The 24,132-nt window shown below is 37.1% G+C and overlaps 1 protein-coding gene across 4 annotated transcripts in view; it reads right to left on the bottom strand.

Annotated features, from left to right (window-relative positions):
• The window catches only part of LOC126819267 (uncharacterized), a 56,694-nt gene that overhangs the window by 21,742 nt on the left and 10,820 nt on the right, over positions 1-24,132 (bottom strand). For 2 of the 4 annotated variants that reach the window (XM_050547219.2, XM_050547239.2), the window contains exons 2-7: positions 7,222-10,971; positions 6,727-6,819; positions 5,807-5,852; positions 2,789-2,890; positions 1,941-2,395; positions 1,438-1,584 (exon numbers count right to left, since the gene is read on the bottom strand). In XM_050547219.2, the coding sequence (XP_050403176.1) occupies positions 1,438-1,584; positions 1,941-2,395; positions 2,789-2,890; positions 5,807-5,852; positions 6,727-6,819; positions 7,222-10,971 (4,593 nt within the window). Of the gene's footprint in view, positions 1-1,437; positions 1,585-1,940; positions 2,396-2,788; positions 2,891-5,806; positions 5,853-6,726; positions 6,820-7,221; positions 10,972-14,036; positions 14,190-18,571; positions 18,590-24,132 lie in introns of those variants that run through there. The other 2 variants (XM_056099275.1, XM_050547228.2) reach the window with 2 other exon arrangements.

The raw sequence follows: 24,132 nt of genomic DNA, 5'->3' as shown, positions 1-24,132 counted from the left end.
ATAGTCGTTATATACACGCTATATAAATAATGGATTTATAATTATATCGCAAAATTCATTTCCTTTCATCATTATCTAAAGGTCGAGTATTCCCGTACATGTATTTGTGTTTCAAAAATTTGCATTCGTGACAGCGCTAACAATGATAATCGAGGCTACAAAGATTTTAAAATAAGGTTTTGTCGGCTTACAGGGAAGCAATTTGACTGAAATTATCAGCATATTCCCTTTACATCATCTAGTTTTTAACAATTAGAGTGAGAACTACCAGCTCCTTATCTAATTTCCCATAATGTATATAATATAAGCATTTTGCGTTTAATTAGTACAGGATATTAATAGTCATAAACTTTCGTGCTGTAAATAATGATATCATACACTATTCACACTAGCTATAGATGATTCATTCTCGCAACGCAGAATAGGTTATTGGTTTTGTTTGTAATTTACAGTTGTGAACAAGTAACAACCTATTTGGCTTTTAGTTCTGGCCTATTCTAACATTTAGCATACAAAGCATTTAATACTAATTTCCATAATCATTGGAAATCGCTGAAAATCAATAGGCTTCTTCATCTCATGACCTTAAACATTGTGTATAAATTTAAAGTCAATCAGTTATTAACTTTAGACTCTTAGAGCTTCTACACGATTTTTCAAAGAGGTCAAGGGCCATAACTCTGGCAGTAATTATCGGAAATACTTGAAAATCAATAGACTTCTTCGTCTGATGACCTTACACACTGTATATAAATTCAAAGTCAATAGGATATTAACTTTAGCCTCTAGAGCGTCCACAAGCAATTGTGGGCGCCGGACGGACGGACGGGGACGGTGGCAATATAGACCACATTTTTATTTCAGGCGTATAAAAATACATTAATTTCTCTATGATCAAATCAATGCCTAATTTACATCTGCTGCCCCGAGAGGAACAGATCAATTTTGATCACGCTGGAAAAGATTACACAATGTATTGCATCGATTAAAATGTACTAAAAATCGTGTTTTTCAGTTCCCGTAGATAACGTTTTGGGCTTCAATCTGAAATTTAGATTTAATATCTACTTTCGTTTTGGGGAATTTTCCTACATTATTTACGGATTGTTTACCATTAATCTGAAAAGGTAAATCGCGGATGACACACTAGCAATCGTTGATTTTAAAAAATTAATTCCACCAGTTATATCTTAGAATCTCTTTACTTTAGACGATATTAATAAGATCAATATTTTCTAAAAAAAATGCCTGGGCTTTTAGTAACATTAGTAGTAATAATATCTAGTTCCTTTTAACAGTCGAGTTCCATCTATCGATCCCCCACCAAGTATTTGTCATGTTAAAAAGATTTATAGTCCAGATGGGTTACACTGACACAGCGTTAATGTGAATGGATTTTCTAAGGAAGTAATTGAGAGTGGTTATGAAAAAGATTACCTGATAACTGAGACGAACGGCTCTGTGTAGCCCCGTTTCTCCAGTTGTTTTATTAATCGTTATCTTCTTCACCTCCGCTGGAACGTGCTGTGGAACGTCTTCCCCAAGATAACAGAACGCCGCATCGAATTCCTCATCGGTGGATTCCTGAAATCATTACAGAATGTTTATGCCGGTTTATATAAAACTAAGTACTCATTTCGTTTTAATACCGTGGGGATTTGATTAATTTTATATACACGGAAACACTAATAAGCGATCAAAATTCGAATAAGTAGTTTTTAATAACGTAAGTTATAGTACACAGACGACAAGAATTTGCATTAATACTCTACTTTGCGCCATGCCTATAGGTTTAAGTGGTGCTTTATACTATTATTGTGCTTAGATGCACAAGACCTGGAGAGAATTTTCGCACATGATTCCACAAGATAATAGACGAACGCAGTGTACCCAATAAATCTGCAGCAAAAACCTCTAAGTGCATATCTGCTGACGCCTACCTCTGATTGTAAGACCGGCGTGTCGACATCTTTATTGACTGTAGAACGAGTTTTCTTTCTGTTTCGAGATGCACGACTTGGTTTACACCTTCTGGTGCTACTCAAGAAACTGTGATCCGTAGAAAAGTCGTCGCTTGGTGTACCATTCTCTTGGTCACTATCTGAATCATCTATGATTTGGCGTCTTGTAGGGCGTTTGCGGGTACGTAAAGACACTCGTTTCCGTAGCACACGATCTTGATTAAAGTCATCAGTATCAAATTCATATTCGGTGGCATCGTCGTCCTCATCAGCTTCTTCGTCATCCTCGTCATCATTCTCAAATTCTGTGTCTGATTCGATTCTTTGACGTCTATTAGCTTGTCGAAGTCGCCTGGAAAGCTTACGAGAATGGTGGCGTTGTAACTGGTTTTCGAACGCGGCGTTACGGTTAAAGCGCGGAATACGCCTTCTGCCTGCAATAACAATGTATAATAGCAAATATTTAAATCAAGAGTGCATTGATCATACAAATGGCACCGGTACCGTCAAGGACAAAAGGCCTAAAGGCCGTGGATAACACTACTCATCCGGTACAGGATAGTAGAATACAGAGACGTAAATATTGTTTATTTCTGTTCACATACTGATATTTTCATTTCAACATAGTTTTGTCTACAAAATAAAAATTACAGTCATGCACCAAATGACTCCCAGTCATGCACCAAATGACTCCCAGTCAAGCTGTCAAAGATATCTACATTTGAAATATATAAGCATGACAAACAAAAATCAACACTGTCACTTGCGTCATTTTTGCCTGGCTGAGTAACCATAGCGTGATGTGGGTTCGTTGGCCATTAACGTACCTGAACGCCTCGTTCGTGAATTCAATACTTCCGGTTTAAAATCAATAAAACCACGTGGCCTTAGACCTGGACGTCCCCTGAATGTATTCTTGCAACTGCGACCTAAAGAAAGAACAATGCTTAAGATGATTTATAGTAGACATTAATGAAGCGATGATATCCCTACGACTGTACAGAACACGTACGATAGTATATTATTATGATTGAATCAGGAAGCGATCATGACGTCAACGTCGCCATTTTGAAATTGTGACGTCCTATTAAACAACCTAAGGAACAAGCCTTATGTTTTGTTTTTTTCAACGAGCGCCTCCCCGAGAAGAACACCAAGTTCCTGGTCCAAAAATATATTCTATTGTTTAGCTTCTGACAACTTGATAATCAATTATAAAACGTTGTATGTGTGAATGCCAATAAAAATAAACATTTTTCGATAATCAGTGTTTGGTTGATAAACAAAATCCATGATTTACATTCCGACATGAAAGGGTTTATCTCATGTAGACAAACGCACGAGTTTTGTTACAAGACTAAATGTAAATGCGTACATGATAGATAAAACAATACGATTTAGTTTATGACATTTGAAAGCACTTTTAACTATCACAATATTGTTTGATATTTTGTAACACAAATATGTCACAGTTAATTTGCTGTTCCTGGCATACTGCAAAATCGCTTTATATAAGTAATGAAACATGGTGTGAAGGATTTTTCTATTATCGATCACAAAATTGGATTAGAAACATTCTAATAAATGTTAAAAGTAAGTTCAAATCAATATATGTAATTGTGTTTTGAGATACAGTTTTATTGATTATGTACACCTCGAAATTTATGCCATCAATTCTAAGTAGCCCCAGACAATGTTTACATTTTAAATATATGCCACAGAAATACTCATACTCTTAATAAAGATAAGAAAAATAATCTTCACCGTGTACTTAGTTAAAGAGGCAGAATCATCTTCACCAAGAAAATAAAACTAATTATGAATAATATCATATGGAAAATAACCGTACATTATTATTGAAATGCAAGCAACCATCTGCCATTCATTAAAATGCTTGGAAACAACAAAAACATATGTTAAATTCGTAAATTAATGTTGAAACGTGTATATCTCGGCAATGGCTTTGTATACGATATTATTTGAACATGCCCGATGTAAATGTAGTCATATCACGTCAAATCGATATTTTTTAACCACCCTAGGTCGAACCTACCAAAGCGCAGGCAGAGCCACATCAAATGTTTACGTTTAAAGTTTATTTTGGTTTTATAAATGTTAACATATTTATAATTATTAAAATGTAAATCATATAACATAATTCTATTAATACCTAGATAATATTAAGCTTTACGAAACTAAATATTACGCAATGCCAAATATGAGGTCATTTTCAAAAAAAGCTTGTTTATCGATAGGTAAGACATATGAGAACAGAACAATGTGTATTCTTATTCCTGCACTAGGGTATACTTGGAATTAAATTCGATTTAGATCAATTACCACGTAATAAAATATTGTTTTAACAAGATGATTTACCACGTTAGTCCACGTATCAAGTATTATGAAAATATACGTGATGGTGTAACGTCAATAATCATTTAACCATTATTGCGTTACACGCCAACACTTTTATTACCCATTAGTCTTTCGCAAATAAATTCCAAATTGATTTCCATTTTGTGTGCGTTGATTTTGATTTTTGTGGCTGCATTCAGTACTAAATAAAGATACCATATTCATGCAGCGTTGGCAATCCCGTGAAGGCCATTTCAAAGTCTCCCTGTGCTTTTTGTAAATTTATGTCCATTTTATAAAGGTAATGGGGCGCGGGGATCTATTGAATTGTGGGGTTGTGTTTATTTACTAATGGTATCCGCACCGATTTGTCTGTTAAATCCAGTGCCACGTCAAGTTCTCCAGGTCAAGTGGGGTATGATGAGTTCTGGGGTAGTATTTATTTTATTAGGCAATTAAAATCTAGGGGAGGCGGGGAGGGGGGTCGTTTACTATAGCACTAGGTCAAAGTATCAAAGTATCCCAAGGCTTTGGAAAAACGCTTAATGATGGTGTTTTGGGTTGCAGACTTGTGTTTTACCTTGTGATTACTGGAATCGCCAATTTATTTTAGTAACCGAATTTGCGTTGATACCAAAGATACCAACTACAAACCGCGTGGGAGAATCCGTGTACGTCAGGTCAAAGTCCTATCGGCTTTTGGGAAGGATCACGCTTAAATATTATACAAACATATGTGTGATTATACAAAGTTACAAATATATACATATGTGTATGTCAATGACCGCCTGTTGACATTTTTTATGTTATCGTATGATACTGAATCGATTAACATGGGTCATCGTACTTTATCAGCTGGGCGGATTACAAACATATTTTTAGGTCAATTTTACCTTTACTCAAAGAAACCTATAAAATTATATAAGAGAACCTTTACTCGACACAAACTAGGCCATTTCGTGACTGACATAGGGTACAACTTTATTTCTATAATTCGCTAATTCTATGGGCAGGCGAACATGTTCGAAACCACGCCACTTGATTCAATGACCGACCTTATAATATAATATTCGATTTTTCGGGGTTTAATCCAAGCTAAAATATACTCAGACTGATTACTTAACATTTAATTATCACAAATATAATCGTGAATACTACTGGTGGCTTATTTTTACCATTTCCCGTTTATATTGCCCGCAGTGGATGCTGAATTGCCCGAATGTTGATACATTTGAGGTCAATCATTTCTGAACGGAATTGAACCATGTTTGGATTGATATTTATTTTAAGCATCCCACAAATGACGATCAGAGATTATATAAGCTCATCTTGCTCCATATGGTGTACAGTAAATTATATAGCTACATGGAAAAAACGCGCAATTTATACAGGCTTCTCCCGATGAAAATACCAGACGTCTCATCTATGTTTGGACAAATGTCTGTAAATCTGGACTCGTTCGGAATTCTGAATAAATAACAAATAATTACCCTGAACTTTATTCCTGCCGATGGCTTTCCGCTTTAACTCTTGTGCCTTTAAAATAACAAAAAGTAAAAATACAAATAATAAATTGAACATGCCACACAAACATTTCTATAGATTCCAATTACTATCACACGAAAGAGAGCTTTGGGGTGTCAAATGATGAAATGCACATCGATAAATCTTTGCATGTATCTGTCAGTTTAATTAAGAGCAACATCTGCTCGTAAAGCAAGTCGATTTTTTCCTAAAAATGTTTTCTTCCATTATCAAAAGCAGATTGAGCCAATTTGTCTAGAACTTGTGTATTCTTCCAAAAAAACAATTCTCTCATAACGTAAAATATATCGGTGAAATATAGGTTAAAGCCAACCAACAAACATGTTTACTGGTTTTTGTACTTAAAGGGATACTCCCCCCAAAATAATATTATTTTATTTAGTAATAAAAAAGAGGAATTAAAGTGACCTCCTTCAACTGGGTAGAAAATCTGAGCTTCGATTTCATTAAATCTGACGTTATTTAATTTGCCAGATGGATAAATTTCAACATTAGCACTTTTATGTCCGCATTAGGACAGTATTCAAATATAATCGATTTTTCTTTCAAGGGTGCAGAGCTCAATTTACAATAGAATCATTTACTTCATGAGAAGAAACAATGATTAACCCGTAGTTATTGCACAGATTTTCTCCCGTACAGTTTTAGAATTGAACAGGCATCTTTCTGACAGATTTATAAATGGTGCCAATAGTAACGGAGTTCAATTTGCTTAGGCGAATCAAAAGAAATATCTCAGGACAGTCTGGAGTATGCTATTTTAATGAGTTATGTTCTGATTATGTTGAATGCCGTTACCACCACCGACCTGGGAGTATCCCTTTAATGTCATTTTGTCTAGTTTGATAATGAAACCGCATCTTACTCGTTTATTTGTATTAGACATTCGTCTGTGTCTGCCTTGGCTATGTTGATACTTGCTTCCATTCTCCATCTTTGTAAACTGATCAATTGCCCTCTGTAAATGTGAAGAAGTCATAAAATAGTGACAGAAAGTAATGGAAAGTGTATAAAGGTCGCATGTACATACTTCCTATTCATTTCAAGAGCGATAACAAGCCACGGTTCGACTGACAGCATCGTTGATTAGGATCAGCTTTGAATACTAGCACAAAATTCTATCAACAGCCTCCAGAGAGTAATATGGATTTTACTTATATATATTTAACGAATCATTTAGTACTATTGATATTAACATGTGGCAGCCTAAAAACCACTAGTAACTCTTAAGTTCTTATGGGTGTGTCCAAAAGGATATGACCAGAATAAAATCGCCACAACATCAAGGGTTGATAGCTATATTATCTGTAAAAACCCAATGACCATACTAATTTAATGAACAGAATACAAGATAACTTACCCTAAGAGCCCGTTCTTCCCTATCCAGTAATGCAGGATCGGACATAAGGTTACCAGGTGAACTCGTTTTAGCTTCATCATCTTTGTCCAAGATCTCCCCCTCTTTTATATCAGATTCATGAATCACTTTCTCCTCCGAGCTCTTCTCTTCCGAGTTCTTCTCCCCCGTAACATGATCTATTTTTCTTACTCGTTTACCATCACGCGCACGTTTTCTCGCTTTGGAGGGGAGTTTAGAAAAACGGATGTGCACATCTACACTTCGTTGTACTTTTTTCTCAGGAGAAGTGTGGTTGATTTTAGTGTCCGTCGAACTTTGCTGTTTTTGTACCCTTTTAAGCTTATCTTTTGATACTACATGTACTTTATCACTTTGTCTCGTTTGCTTTTTAGTTTTGCTTGTTTTGGGTTTAATTTTAGACGTTTCTCTACTGATATCGGTAATGACATCCGGTTTACGTTCAATATCGTCTGTGGTGACATCCTCCGACTTTACAGTTTGGTCAAGATTTCCTGTTACCGGTTGACTGGTACGAACCGCGTCTGTCTGTAGGTTAGGTTCCTGTTTATTTTCAGAATGCACGAAAGGAGCAACATTGGCAACAGGGATATTTTTCTGGTACATCCATGTTTTTTCGGGTAAGGAATTCCGACGAATCGCTTCGGGTCGAGCATATGTTGTTCCGAGTTGATCCTTGTTTACGTCAGTAGATGCTTTAGTAATCTCAACTTGCGGTGGTTGTGGAGTCTTTGTCGAATTAATTTTGCCTTTCTCTAGCGCTCGTTTTGGAATTGAATGTGGAATTCGTCCTTTAAGTTTTTGCTTTGATGGGTAATCGGGAAGATCTAGTGTAGGAGGGTCATTGTGAAGCGGGGAAACAGACGGGAGAGTCTTTTGCTGTGGACTAAGAATAGGCATCTTTGGAGATGGTGGACTAGCTGGTGAACCCCCTGGTGTCTTGAATTCACTACCGTGGCGAGGTTTTCTGGACGTGTGTGTGGCTATATTTGTTGCGTACTTCTTCAAGTTTTCATCCTTGATCACGGCGTTCATGATCATCTGTTTTCTAGAGAGGATTATAGGCGGCGCAGGGGTTGTTGAGGGCATTGGTTTGGGCTCTATCTTAGGGGTAATTATTTTCTGGGACTTCGTATCTGTATTATTGTTTTTAGTAGAAGGAATGGCAATAGATAATGGTTCCATATAATTATCACATGTCGACGAATCATTTGTTGATTCTGTGGATTTAGTAACATTTTCACTTGGTGGGGTTTCTGGTTGGGTTTGGCCAACTTTGGCTTGATTATCCTCCAGTTTAATTATAGGCTGAATTGTGCTAATGGATTTCTCATTTTCACTCTTCGGCATACCCATAAGTTCTGGCGGTTTTACATGTGTTTTGTAAATAGCCGGAGTTTGAGAAGCAGACCTGCTTTTTGTTTCTGTTGGGACTAAAGTAGGTGGCAAAGGTCCCGTCAAAGATTGTTTGTTATAGCTGGGAAATAGCTGCATGTGAGGTTCGGACTTGACTTGTGCAGGGCTGGTACGAACGTCAGCATTCCCTGATTGCGCTTTTGAGTAATCCTGCCACTGTTGAGAAATATTATGCTGACCGGGAGATTGTTGTGCCGGGGGCTGACTTCTCGGTTGAGCTGATTTAATCCCATGCTTGGAATCGTTCACTACAGGGGAAGGTTTCGCATTATTTTGGATTTGAGCACTTGGTATTTGTTTTTCTATAGAATGCACATGTCCTCTGGGAGAATTAGGTTTACTTACATTTGTTTGTTTTACATGTTCGTGTTTCAGATTTATATTTGAGCTGTCTACACTACGTCTGTACATATGCTGTGGTGCATGTTTAGAATTTATATGATTCTGTCCTATCGTACTATCAGGACTGCACCTGACTACCGATGCCTGATTACTTGCAGGATATACACTATAAGGATACGGTGATAAATCCACTTTAGTGTCTCGGACTGACTTCACATTTGGTGGCGGAAAATGCGTCCCGTGAGTTTTCTGAAGATGGCGATGGGCGGCATTTTGCTCGGCAGCTGTTGCAACTTTTGTGGATGGTATATTAGATACCTGAGGCGCCAATGTTGCTGCAGTGTGTTCTGATTTCAATACATCCAAATTTTTAAAGTGTGAACGTGGAGATTGGTGTTTATTGACCTGTTGTTGGAGGTGTTGTTGTTGTTGATGCTGATGATGGCTGTGTTGTTGTGGATGCTGATGGTGCTGCTGTTGTTGCAGAGATGGGGAATGATTTTGATACAGTGATTGTGCAAGTCCCATTTTACCAGTAGCTTCCATAGATTCTTGTAAATGGTTTCTGTAGTGCTGATTCACATGATTTACGGAGAGTTGTGGAGTTTCAAGTCGTGGTCTTTTATAACCAGGTTCATGTCCCTCATTACTATGCTGAGCAATTGTGGTATCCGCACACCTCTTCCTCGTTTTAATTGATAAATCAAGGGGTGAATCTGCCTCCCGGTCACTTTTTTCACTTACAGGTTGGGATTTTTCGGAAACTCGCGAGAGGTCAAGTGGCACACCCGTTTGAATTGAGCCTTGCCCTGAAGGAGTTTCAGCAACAATGGCCCTGGCTCCAGAGGTAATTCTTTGGGCATGAATCTGTGAAGAGTAATTGGGGTTTGAATGTCCGTGATTGCCTGGTCTTTGGGAGAAGGTTGCATTATTATGCTCTTTATGATTACTGGAAGGGGCGATATTGTGATGTATTGAATGCTTAATCGGTTGTTGGTGAGCCTTGGCTTCAACTAATCCTCGTATACTTTGTGGATGTCTCATATGTGATTCGCCAACTGCCCGATGTAATTCACTTACAGTACGGTGGGGTTCATTTACAACTCGATGGGATTCACTAATAACACGATGAGGTTCAGTACCAATACGGTGAGGATCGTTAAGAGCACGATGGGGTTCACTTACAACACGATGGGGTTCACTAGACATACGGTGAGAGTCCATAGAGACGCGATGTCCAGCACGAGTATCTGTTCGCCTGTCTGCTGTTGGTAAATATCCATGTGCGAATGACGCAGCTTTCTGTGCACTAACTTCTCCGTGATGATAAAGATGCATTTGTGTTTGAGCAGATGATGTAGGTGGTTGTGTCGAACGTATATTATGGTGATATTCCTTGGAGTGTATCGAATGTTCACGTTGACTAGATGATACTTTGACTGTTTCAGGTTGAGCCATTAAATGTCCAGTGGCATGAACTGATTCGTGTGTTTGATTATGTCCCAAATAGCGAGCACTAGAGTTTTCATAGTTTTTAGGAATAAATTGCTGACTGTCCGGTCTATGTCCTGTAGCTGGATTATGAATAGCGGAATGAGCGTATGACGCTAGGGTCATGGCATGATCTCTTTGAAATGTGGATTGTTCACTTTTACCCACAGTTGAATAGGTGGGTTGAACAGGGGATGGATAACCGTGATGTGGATAGCCGGCTTTTTGAACAAGGGGTTGTCTGGATGTGAAACCAACTGTTCCTTGTGAGGCTTGTAGTTCCTGTTGCGTCACAACCTTAGAATTCTGCTGTGGATGCTGGGCCATGGGAATACCAGTGCCATAAGCTGCTGAAATACCCGTTTGAATTGAACCTCTAGGTGTTGCATGATAAGCTATCTGTTGTCCACCCGGAAAAGACATCTGGGGATGTAGGTGGTTCATTCTATTGGCTGTTTTCTGGATATTCATCATCCGTGAATACTGAAAAGATAAAGAAAGACCTTTAAATCTTTAGCAAGAAGTGGATAAATAGATGGATGTATTGAAAACATGTTCTCAGCCGTACGTAAACCTTTGATCTGTTGCTGAGATGGATATGTCTAACAAACTGATTATTCGTACTAAAGGAACGGTCGATAAATCAATATACCAGTTTATCTTGACGCATGACAGGTTACAAGATAACAGGTCAATAATACCTGACCCCCCTCTGTGATCTGGAGAGTAATACATACACAATAAACTGTCTTAAATGAGCAAAATCAATGGAATATCTAATCTACCATTAAACGAACAACTAAAACATCGACCCAATTCTTTGACATAACATATCTGAATTTCGAATTAAAGACAAATATTTGCTTTGTTTGAAAACAGAATCCAAATCGATCGTGTATCTCTTTCGCCTACACAAATATAGCTATTATTGTTCTGTTCAATTATTAACACATTGTATATAAAAAATCGTTAAAAGAAAATAATATATTTGCGTGTCTATTTGTTTTTATTCATGTCTGTGACTGTGAAGATATTGGTAACATTTTGTTCGGTCTATTTGCTAAGGTTTTTATTAGAAGTTCGTGCAACATAAATATTATGATATAAGTAAAAGTTGATTGAAATCGACAACAAAAGTAAACTACTCGCGCACATAACATCCCGATAAGAAAAAAGGTTTATTCCAAAAATAAATCCGCGGAGACCCACACTAATAGCTTACTTAAAATATGTGAATCGATTTCGTGAATAGTTATACAAATAACATGCAAATTTATTTCAAATCGATGTCTAGTTCCATCAATAACCATTTAAGCAAGTCAACAGTGATGCTTATGTCCCCCGTCCTAATCCCAAATAAATATATCACATTCATCATTCACTTGCTCATTTATCTTTATTTAAATCAACGATCAATCAAGCTGTCTACTCGTCTGCTTAACTTAAGCAGAAAATGCTCATTATCGCACTTAATCAAGGTATGTAATGAAACTATACAGTAAAATCCATCACTCTCGTCCAATTATAACCGTTTCCAAAAGTCTAAACCAACCCAAAAGCTCATCTGAACTTAATACTACTGGAAAATGACCATAACCAAACTCAGTCAACACACGCACTTCTATTACATCTATATAAACAAGTTTGAACATTCTACTTCAATCAGAAGTTATTGTTTTCGAAAGTTTCGACCAATCAAATTGATGATCTTTACTTGGCCTAAGCAGATAATGCTCACTGTCGAACTAAGTGAAGGTATGGACGTAATGAAACCATGATAGAATCAATTAGAACCCAAGTTATTGCATTCCACGGTCTCAATCAATCAATACGCGTACAATTCTACTTAACCTGAACAGAAAATGCTCATAAATGTAATGAAACTATATACCATCACTCTCACTCTATTAAAATCAAAGTTTTTATGTCCAAAATTGCTTATGCCTGCCTGCGTAGTAGAGGTAGAAAAATCTCATCATCAAACTCAGTCAAGACATTCAACTAATGCTGATGAAGGGACATACCGACCGACAGTGCAGGTAGACGAACTTACGAATCCATTTTATATTCTCTTCTTTCCTCGTAAGGCGGCGAACAAAATAATTACAGAACAACCGGTTACATTCTGTGATTTGTAACTTATTGAAACATCGTCATAAATGTAATATGATATCAAACACCCATCTTATATTACCATACGTTCTATGTCGATCAATTTGCCGAGGAACATCGTTACAATCGATATATAAATCGGGCCAACAACGTGGTAATATATTTATCCTTGTAACAATCCTATTGTCATTGTAGCTTGCCAAACCAGTTCATATTACGCACTACAGCAATATGCATACGGCCTGCATTAATATGATTAATCGTGTTCCGGTATAATTCGTTATGATGTCGAGTTTGCCACATAACCCGATTAAAGGGGCAGTGTCACCCTAAACAAGAAAATAAATGCAAATAATTTGAATACTGACACAATCAAATATCGTGTGGTATATTGTTTCGCGACCAAACGCCAGCGAGTGTGAGCCACCCCCGCCCCCGCTCTTTTTCAAAGTTTGCCCCTTCCACGCCCCCTCTGAATTCGCAACGGAAAATAAAAAAATTGTCGACGGTCCAAGCACCTGGCCTAAATCTACAGGTTTGTTAAATCTGTGTCAAATATAGCACTCTAATGTTTACGTGTCCGGTTAAACTGAATTACGTAAAATCGAAAATTACTTTTTTAAACGGGAAAGTTCGATCGCATGCTTAAAAAGAGGTCAACAGAAAATCCATCTTTCCTCTATGCAGTTCAGATTTGGTCACTTCTAAGAAGAAAGAGACAGAAGTGAAAAAAACTCTTTATAAATATTTAAAGGTGAAATGTCGAATATTCTTGAATTCTGTGCTGAAAATTGATTAAAAACTCACTTCATCTGGTGTAGCTGCCAATCTTGACATACCTAATTATTATAGACCCTCGGGATTTTCGTGATCTGTTAACGATGTCAATGGCCTGAAATTGTTCTCAGCATTTCTCTATTCTCAAAAGATTCACGAAAACAATATTCACGTCGTATTTATTTAAAGCATCCTTCGACTGTTCGGCACATGTAACATAGACCTATAATGCATCAACTAAAGAATGCCATCCTATCTAATTGTAAACGAAATTTAAAGTGGGTGAGTTTCTACAAAAGTTAATCCAATAAAAGACAGCTAGGTATCTCAAACCAACATGTAAATCAAGATATAATACAGATTCGGTAAAATGGTTACACTTAAAAATATATCATATCCAAAACTTTAAGTTTTTATTTTAATTTTGATTCTTGAAATCAACGAAGATTTCACAAACTGTGTACTAGAACCGTCACTTTAACAAACTGTTTTTTTATGGACTGTTGTTATCCCTTTAAAATCCTAATACACGGCTCGCCGTCTCCTTTACTACAAAATTATATACATACATACATACATATATATATATACGCTTTGGTTTATAAATAATAGGTCACCGTTATTCCCAATTACTCGTTATATATAACCTGTGCACGTACCTTTTGTTGATCATGTATATCCAAAGCCTATCAATATTAGAATGTATCCAGTGTATGTCTACTCACATTAAACTATACTACATAAATAATAAGATCAACATCGTGTACATTACATCGTAAAATGGCGATCTAGTCGAGCCTGCTGACTGCCATGACGTGGTTTGCGTTTATAAATAGATTTATATGTCGCTTACTACGGATCTACGTCTACTTGCAATATCAATCCTCGCTAATCTTCATTTTATACTGATAAACGTTCACGAGAATAAGATCGTGTCAATATTCTTATCTTCTTAAAGATTTAATGGATTTCTTAAAACCAAGCCGTGTAATATGAATTAAATTTAATGTTGGACTTTTTTTTTTGCATATGTGACAATAACCACAACACAAATGTTTTTTGTGAGTCTTGACGTAAACGCTTGCCGCAAAAACATTTCACCGAAGAAGAGCGTGACTTTTCGTTAATGCAAATAGATATTGCTATGATACGCTCACTAGTTTTGGGAATATTTTCTAGATTTCATTTTTTGTTTGTTGAAACTACACGCACGTGTGGGTGTAGATTATAATCTGAATAAATATCATATAATAATGTGTATCATATTACTTGTCATGGTATTTATTAATATGTGCCCTAGTTCACATTCATATCACTCAAAGAAATGAAGTAAGATTTAACGTCATACAATTCTGCACCGTCTGGGCTAATAAAGACGGGCATAAATACAGTGTGCTATGAGGTAGATTTCGCCCGGCCAGTGGCACTACAGCCAACTCTTATTTCGAATTCCAACTGTCAAGGGTTCTTTGACGTGCACGCCAATGTGTTCACGGAACCGCGGATTTTTGTCCCATCCGAACGACTATACGTAGTCCCTTGCCAGGCCCTTTGTCTTGCTCCACTGACCAGGGGGATCAATGCCGGAAAACCCCGATGAATTTTCTTGGCCAACACCGGGATCAATCCAAAGAGGATTAGTAGTCATTACGTCTATATTGTGTATTGAATTAACAGTAACTTTTGATCAAAGTAATACTTTCTGTCCGAAGCAAATTACACGAAGTATCTGCATTCTCTTACATCAAGTGGATTGATATCCACAATTAACTTTGTTTATTAATCACAAGGTGAACGCTAGGGAACCTACTAATAGTGTATTATAATCCGATATGAGAAACCGAACTGTTATGTTTTTAGAAACGCGATTCGTTAGTTCGAACAGGCCTGTAGGCTCTGCATGACCATACCAAAGCTGGAATGTCTCTGGGGAATCGCGTCGGCCATTTTAAATGTCAGGTGATGTATCCTTCCGCCGATCGCTTCCCAGAGATCCAAGACGGCGGCTCAAACGAAACACTAACATTGCGTTAAATCATCAAATCGGCTGTTTTCGACTGAACTTTTGATGTCAAGGAATGAAAAATGTTCCAAGGATTACTAATATGTAACTCTTGCGACGAACCGATACCTAATTGTCATTCAACAAACTCTTTGCGGGAGGGCTACGGGCCTGGTTCAACATTTACTAGTCGTTCAGGTGGAACGAAAAACCGAGGTGTAATTCGAAATAAGAGACGACCACCGACAAGATCGGTCGCATTATTTTTGTTACGTCTTTCTTGTAAAACATATTTTTTTGAGAGAGAGAGAGAGAGGACTGCACGACTGGCTCCGAGTCCATTCACTTGATTTGATATCTGTTGTTTATTTCTTGCAATGTGTATGTAGTTTGTCCGCGGGTTTGTCTTGAAAGTTATTTTGCCTGCAGTGTGGTCCTCATACACTTACTATAACAAAGAATAAGTTCCTCTACGGTAGCTCTTTTCACAAGAGACATCCGTTTGAATTAAGATTATGTTACACCCCTTTCCTGTAAACATTACGAGTTCACGGGGGGGGGGGGGGTTCAAGCAATACATCCGGCCAATCAATTATTACAGAGACACGCTCATGTAATACATAATGACATAATGTATGTCTTGTTAATAACGACTACAACTTGGTCATCCAGGGGTCGTATAAGGAATTACAGCAGACATTATTAAAATGACCCTAGTTAGGTTTGATATTATAGATTGGTTTCGAACAGATGTAATTTCTGTGGTGATTAGAACTGTCTAGTCATTTTTACGACAATTCCTAACATGATCGAACTGTTACTGTCTGAAAACCCCAATATAAACATTATCGCCTTCTCAATAAACTCATTTAATATATAGACAAGGTCACAGCGGACGTTGTATCCAGACGAATTCCACAGTTACCGTTCATTTTTCATGAACAAAATTCTTAAAGGCCGACATATTCTATGTCATTTTAGACGAATTCTTTCAGGGCTAGCAATTTTCGATATGATCTAACCTCTTTTTTTTTCTCAGATCACAGTGGACGTGAAATAATACAATCGCAACATATCTGACAAAACTATCAAATACTGTGCGAACAGGGCCGTAAGTACCTCAGAGCAACGAGGGGGCGAAAGTTTTCTCACAGGGGTGGGGACCCCCCCCCCCTTAGTTACAGGCCTGTGTGCGGTAGACTTAAAATCATAAAGGGCATTATATAAGATTTAGATAAAGGGCTGGCTGTTCTTGCTAGTTCAAAAATAGATAATGCAAAATGGATTATCAAATATTTCATTCAAATTTTGAGCGGAGTTATCAATAGTTATAGTTTTGACAAGATGTGTGTATTGATTGTAACCACCGTATTAGTTATTCGAGTCTTAGCCTCGCTTCTCTATTTTGAAATTAAATCACTAAATGGCCCAACAGTTCCAATCTATTTAAAATTATAGCCATCTGATGGCATCGAGAGTTGATTAAGGTCTTGCCATGTTAATAAATGGCATGTCTAATTAATAATTTATATAACATTTAAGGCCCAAATAAAGACCTACATGTACAATAGGTAGATTTAGCTCTTACATAATGACCGTATAAAAGGTTCAATGATCTAGAGCAGTTGTGGAACATTACATAAGTACAGAAGTATATCTAAACGTACTTACTAGGTCAAATATATCACGCAAAAGCGTTATTCCCACGAACAAATAATTCTGTACGCAAAACCCCTCCAAACAATCAAGAGGGTTTCTAATTAGATCATTCTAAAACTTGCCCAACATAAAAATAGTTTTAAACACAAACAAGTCCATAACCCGTTTACAAAATTGTTTACTGTTTCCTAATAATATACTTGAAAACATCAAAGGATATTTGTGTCATCATGACATAGGTTTGCAAGTGCAATATAATGACCAACTTAAAACGATATGCAACATTATCCTAACGAATAATGAGAAAATGTAAACGGAGACGGAACCGATGCGTATCGTAAATAACTGAAACCAAATAAGAGTAATTGTAGGAGGACTACTTTGATTTGATGTGGTTGGGTAGTTTTATCCTCTAATAATTATAGTAGATACATAAACACGATTAAAGGTCGTGTCGGCAAACAAATAAACTTAATATTAGACTTTGATTTTGATTAATAATTTTGATTAATAATGTTGATTAAAAGCTACATATAGCTATCTATATGCATGTTCACATTTTAAAAAAATATATTATATGAATATTATTAAGTGATAACGAAAAGTACAAAAAAAGTACGGTGGTACAATATGACCAGGAACCGGGTGTGATGTCATCGCCGCCATCTTGGAATTATGACGTGGAATCAAAAATCGAAGTCCGTCAACCGAAGTGCAATTGTTCAAGGAACAAGCATGTCACAATTCGTGTTGATCGTACTTGAATTGGCGGGGCTCAGTCTCTCTTTTTTTTCGAATAGCGTAACCCCCAAGAAGGAAGACAACAAGATGAGTAACGCACGAGCAACAAGTCCTGATCCAAACAAAATATCTCTTTTCATAATTACAATCAATATTTGATCATAAATGATAACACTGTTTTATTTTGGTACCCTTCCAATGATAATAATTACAATCATCTATATTTGATCACAAATGATAACACCGTTTTATTTTGGTACCCTCCCAATGATAAAGTGGAATATATAGTTTTTGACTTTACGTTTGATACCTTTTAGCGTCGATGGATTTCAACCCCGCCCACTTTTCTTCGAATATTTGAGCTGCCGGGGGTTCTTTTACGTGCAAGCCAGTGTGAATATGGGTCCTAAACGTTTCGGTCCATTCGAACGATTAGACGCTATTCATCGCAAGCACCTTACTCGCCGAGCTATCGTAGCTCCCACTTAACAAGAGACAGTGCGAAGCCGTTGACATGGGAAGGGAAAACGTCTTCCGCATAAGCATTGCTTAAATTCCTCAGAAGCTTTAATTGGAAGACGATAAGTGGAATGCCACGGTTCAAGCAAAATTCCCATCTCTTGCACATTTGAGAGAAATAAATAAAACAACCGTATGTTAGTCTGAAAATCGCCATGGTAATTTTATGACGCGATACCAACCCCCATTCCAATTCTAAAAGTTCACAGACATAATATCCCGAGACAAAACGAGTGAAGTAAGCAAATATTTGTGAAAAACATCAACACTTACCCCCGGTTGATGTTAAAACACCATATCCTATATCCGCGAGACGTTTTGTCACGTCCCACCTTAGGAAATTACGTCACTCGTGTTAAATAGTTCAAGTGGTGTGTTTATATCAGTGGGTTTATTTATAAGGTTAGTTTAACATCTACAGCTTGTTGGTAACAGTTATAAATCTTTACCGTTATAAATAAACACGCTAAAGGTGAACATTTTTGTGACGTACTTACCATATGTCTAAGTTATTTAATTACTACACGTCTGCTATAAGATTGTATAGAAGATGCGGAAATTGAATTTAAATATTTTAGAATCCGTTTTTTCTTTTTTGATAATTATCTCAAACATACGCCTACATATTTCATCCGATTGTCTTCGTTTGTTACACTGTCTATCTGTTGAGGGAACTGATTTGTAAAATTAGTTAAAATTACCACCTTGCCGCCGAGTTATCCAAAAGGCCCACGCATGAAAAGTGTAAACTTACAATATCCACGGAGTTGGAGGCTTGAATGAGTTTAATTTATCCCAAGCTATTTTCCAGCTTTAAATATGAAAATTATATTATATATATATATATACACACACACACACACACACACACACCCATACAGTATTGCCAAAGATAAAGGCCCATCTGTACCGTAGATAAAATTTGCTGAGCCAAATGTCACCCTGCACGTTTCAAGTCAGTAGTTTGAAGCGTATATATGGTATTAGTGTCAGTGGCTTGTGGCACGAAGTAACAGTATATTGTCGCATACATAATATATTATGTCAACGCTTGGGCGACATAATATATTGTGTTGACGCTCCAAGCGTGTTAGCATATTAGACCTGTAGACTCAGTGGAATGTACGCGTCATCAGAGCCATAGAAAGTGTCCCTGTAAATAAAAGAGGGCATCCTTATCAGAAAAAGGGCACCTGTGATGTCAGAATTTCAAAAAAGGGCACTTTTCTTTCGGATTAGGGTTAGGGTTAGGGTTAGGACACAGAAAAGAGAGAAAAAACAGAAAAGAAAAAAACAAGCATTCATTGGTTATCAAAGCGCCAATTAAATCTATCGTTGCAAGTTCATGCCTAGTCACCTCCATCCTAGTTCCAAGCGTTGACATAATATATTATATCGCCCAAGCGTTGACATAATATATTATGTATGCGACAATATACTGTTACTTCGTGCCACAGGCCACTGACACTAATACCATATATACGCTTCAAGCTACTGACTTGAAACGTATCGCCTGCAAATGTTCAGTGTAATGAAAATTTTTAAAAATATTTAACAAAATATTTAACACTGTCCTTGAAAAATAAAATCATTGGTAATTTCAGTTGAAAACAAATTCAAATCTTAAACCAACGCGAAATCAGAAATTAAATCTACATAGATAGACTATGATAAATTTGTTATCTTAATCAAATACAATTTGTTTCCAGCGAACATTATTCATTTATAAACAACAAATATTGTGTATATGCCTAGTTCCAAGAATGTAAGATCATCGACATTTTCAAAATGGCTACATCATAAAGGGGCGGTTCTTAATATGTTCAAAATGGCGCTATGACAAAGAGTTCCTATTCATTTTCGATATGACCAGAAGACGATCAATCCATCAACACTCCAGTAGTTATATTTTGATTCAGAAAAAAAAAACCGTTAAAGATGGGTTCCCGCGTACAAACTGGGTGATTTAATGGTATATATGGACCAAAAACATATTCAAACTAATTAATTTGTCATAATTATGCTTCAAATCCTTCTCAAACATTGTAATTGTGAAGGAATGCCCTGCTATTAAAATTCGATCAAATCAGGTCATGTTTACGTCACGTCTTGGGAGTCAGAGGAGAAATCATTGCATACATAAGACGATGTTGTCTTTAATCGCTTACTATTTATTACAAATATCGAATCCTAATTAAATTCTCGGATTATCCACTACCCGCGACTTTTTCCGTCATTTTTATCTCAGAAAGTATTGTACGTCTAACTCTTCATAAAGTTTATCAACTTGTACATCAAGCGCTCAATGTTCGCTTGTGACCTTTGACATCGTGCGTGCAGAAGGTCATAATCGTCGGGCTGTTGATTAGGGGAACCCTTACATTTTTGTCCTGTATACGTTCTATGAGTGTTTTTCGGGGAATCCAGTATTTTTCTAGTAAGATTGGATATCTCTACTTTCCATATATACCAAAATTGCCATACTTTTATTGGAAATAACCACCCGATAAATACTTTTCTGGGAACCCATCTTTAACATAGAAGGATTGGCCTTTTAGGGCGTGTTTAATTTCCTTAAAGTAATAAAATAAAATCAGCTTAATATATTCAGAAGTGTTCATGTTTTAAAATCGATATTGCACTTAGCTTGTTTTAATTACACACTTTCACAATAAGAATACCACAAGTTATGACACGAGCGACAAATATATGTGGGGTCGAGAACGAGACATCTATCTATCTTCTAAATAAATAAAATCAAAGATGTGTGTATGCGTGTATGTTCACCCATTACGCTTCGTCGCCGCGATCCACGCCCACATGTGTGGTATCAAATTAACCATCGAATTTTGGCCCAGGGCGAATTGGGCTTTGCCCCGGGCGAATCACGCTTCGTCGCCGCGCTCCACCCTCATATATATGGTATCAAATTAACCAGCATGACCCCGTGAATGTTTTAGGCCATCAAATTTGAGACCCAGGCGAATACGGGTTTGGGCCCCGGGTGAATTGGGCTCCGGGAGAATTTGAGCCCTTGACGAATTTGGGACCCGTGCGATTTCACGCCCCGTCCAATTTGGGCCCCGGGAGAATTCGGGCCGTGCGAAGTTGGCCTCCGGGCGAAGCCGGGTATACTCCTAGTTAAGTATTGAGACTGCACGAGGGCGTTAGCCCGCGTGATGTTTCAATACATTATGCAATGTTTTGCTCGAGACCATTAAACAACTTAGAATACAGACACTATCCAGCACGTGCATTTCAATGAAATCGTCACGCGAGTCCAATAGTTCATCTAGTATAAATAATGTACGATTGGTACGTTGCCAGTACCATTATTTGAAATAATGCCAATGGTACGCCAACATCAAAGGATGACGTCACATCTATATTTTAATCTCAATTAGCTCCGACTGGGCAAATGACGATGAGCATTCGCCATACAGTATGCTATGAGGGAAATTTTGCCCGGGCAGCGGTGCTATGGCCTACTCTTATTCGAATTCCACCTGTCAAGGGTTATTTTAAGTACACGCCAATGTGTACACGGTACCTCGTTTTTTTTGTGCCGGAAAATCAAGATGAACTTTCTCGACCAACGCAGGGATCGAACACGAGACCTATAGGTTACCGAGCCAACGCCCTACTCACTGAGCCACGATTTTTAAAGAAACACTTTCCGTTATTACAATTATACTACATTTACATTTTATAACACCTATTACAACCCCTAGGTTTGGAGAACAGACAACCTTGTACTTATCATAAATTCAGATTTGAAGTTCCGGGTTGATTTTATACAGTAAATCAGTAACAGTACATAAAATCAACAAAAGTACATAAGAGACTACCATCGTTTTAGATACACCGAATCGGCAAAAGTATATAACCGACTACTATCGTTCTAGATACACTAAATCAGCAAAAGTACATAACCGACTATCATCGTTCTAGAATCTAGATACATGTACATGTACACTAAATCAGCAAAAGCACATAACCGATTGTCATCTTCCCAGATATATCAAATCAGCAAAAGTAAATAAGCGAATACCATCGTTCTAGATGGTCCACGGTTACACCAAAATCGCCAAAAGTACATAATCGTCTACGATCGTTCTAGATAAAGCAAACATACCGACATGTAATCATTTACTAACTTCTATTTTGATATTACAGGGGAAATCTGATCCTTTCTTGATGTTGTATGCCATTAAAACAAAAGAACACAGGCTTTGATCTACTTCTAAAGAAGAGTCATTGTATCTGTGTCACATACACTGACTTTATCCGTGGGCTGTTTTTTTCCCTAGTACGCGTATAATTTAACGCCCCCGCTCCACAAACATTATTTTTGTCATAAAAAAACGTTATACAGAACAGTCAAATTATTTTATCTAGTTTGTTTTACCCAGGTAATAGATACGTATATTATAATTTAGAATATATAATTTAGATGTGTATAATATGCGGCCTAGTAAAACCTTAACCTTACATAAGCGATATCGATTACTACAGGGGTTTTAGTACATGATTGTTCTGTCTAATTACTTCCCATTGGCCACAAAAATCTGCCAAAACCCAATATTGTACAAGGATATTAATATATTACAAACATTCTAGTAGAATGTCCACGTTCCATAAGGTATATGCGGACGATCTGGCATTACCAGCGACATCTTAAATGGGAAGGCGACCATAAAATGGATTCGATAAGATCGCCGACTTAATTAGATGGCTTTGATTGACACTGAATCTCCGATCTGTACCGTACTGTGCAATCAATGTCTGGAACCATCGATTTTCCTTTCCTGATATCAAATCAATGGTTATGCCATATCAGTCAAAGCAACGGTCATTGTTTTCTTCAGATTGTACGAGGCTGGTCTCCTTTCAACATCCGTATCAACTACGATATAAGAATTAAACAAATTAAAGTGCATTTTAAATTAAATTATTGAACAAATTAATATTTTAAGGCGTGACACGAATCACCCGGTTTAAAGGATTTTGAAATGGACACACTTTAAATCAATCAAAACTGAAATATGGAGCAATCATATTCATAACAAAAGAACGTGGAGACATGGTTTCCCCAAAACAAATCCATTTGTCACCAACAGCCAAAACACAATATAAAGAGTTTAACTTCGACAAATGTTTTATTGTGTCTACGGGCAATTTATGATGTATAATTAATGACCTACATTACGGTTCAAAACACTGAATTATTCAACTGTTGATCACAAAAGATTCCTTAAGAAGCGTAAGTTGTGTTTATTCTGATTTCGCCTCCTTTCTTTTTATCACGGGGAAATACAGTCGAAAGTTAGAATAGTGGGTTGGTTTATTGTTTAGTTTTAAATCTCCAAGAGAAGGGCTATTTATTGTAAAATATTATGCTTGAGCGATTTATTTCTGAGACAGCTCTTCAATATGTGAACAATGATGCGTACTGCGTATATCCGGTTTGTCTTGTAAATAATACCACCGGGCCTGTTCATTGATCCGCTTTAGGGCAGTTTTCAGACCACAAAATACTTGAACTACTACAAATAGTATAGCGACGCCTATAAATTTATAATGAGACATTGGCACACGATTTGATTGGCCGCTTGCTGTTTGAACTCAAAGCTTAGATCCGTCTCGTAGTGAGATAAAACAAACAATTTCACAAATCCAAATAATATAAATATTGGGTTGCATAAAAATGGAACGAGATAAATCGACGATTAAAGTCACGCCAATACACAACGTGCGGCGAGAAACTCTAGATGTTTATTTTTATGATTTCGTCATTGATTGCCTTATATAAATACGTCAAATAATTTTGGGCC

The sequence above is a fragment of the Patella vulgata genome, chromosome 1 (genome assembly GCF_932274485.2).
Source record: "Patella vulgata chromosome 1, xgPatVulg1.2, whole genome shotgun sequence".
Lineage (NCBI taxonomy): Eukaryota > Metazoa > Mollusca > Gastropoda > Patellidae > Patella > Patella vulgata.
This window is presented reverse-complemented; position numbering and strand designations above follow the sequence as displayed.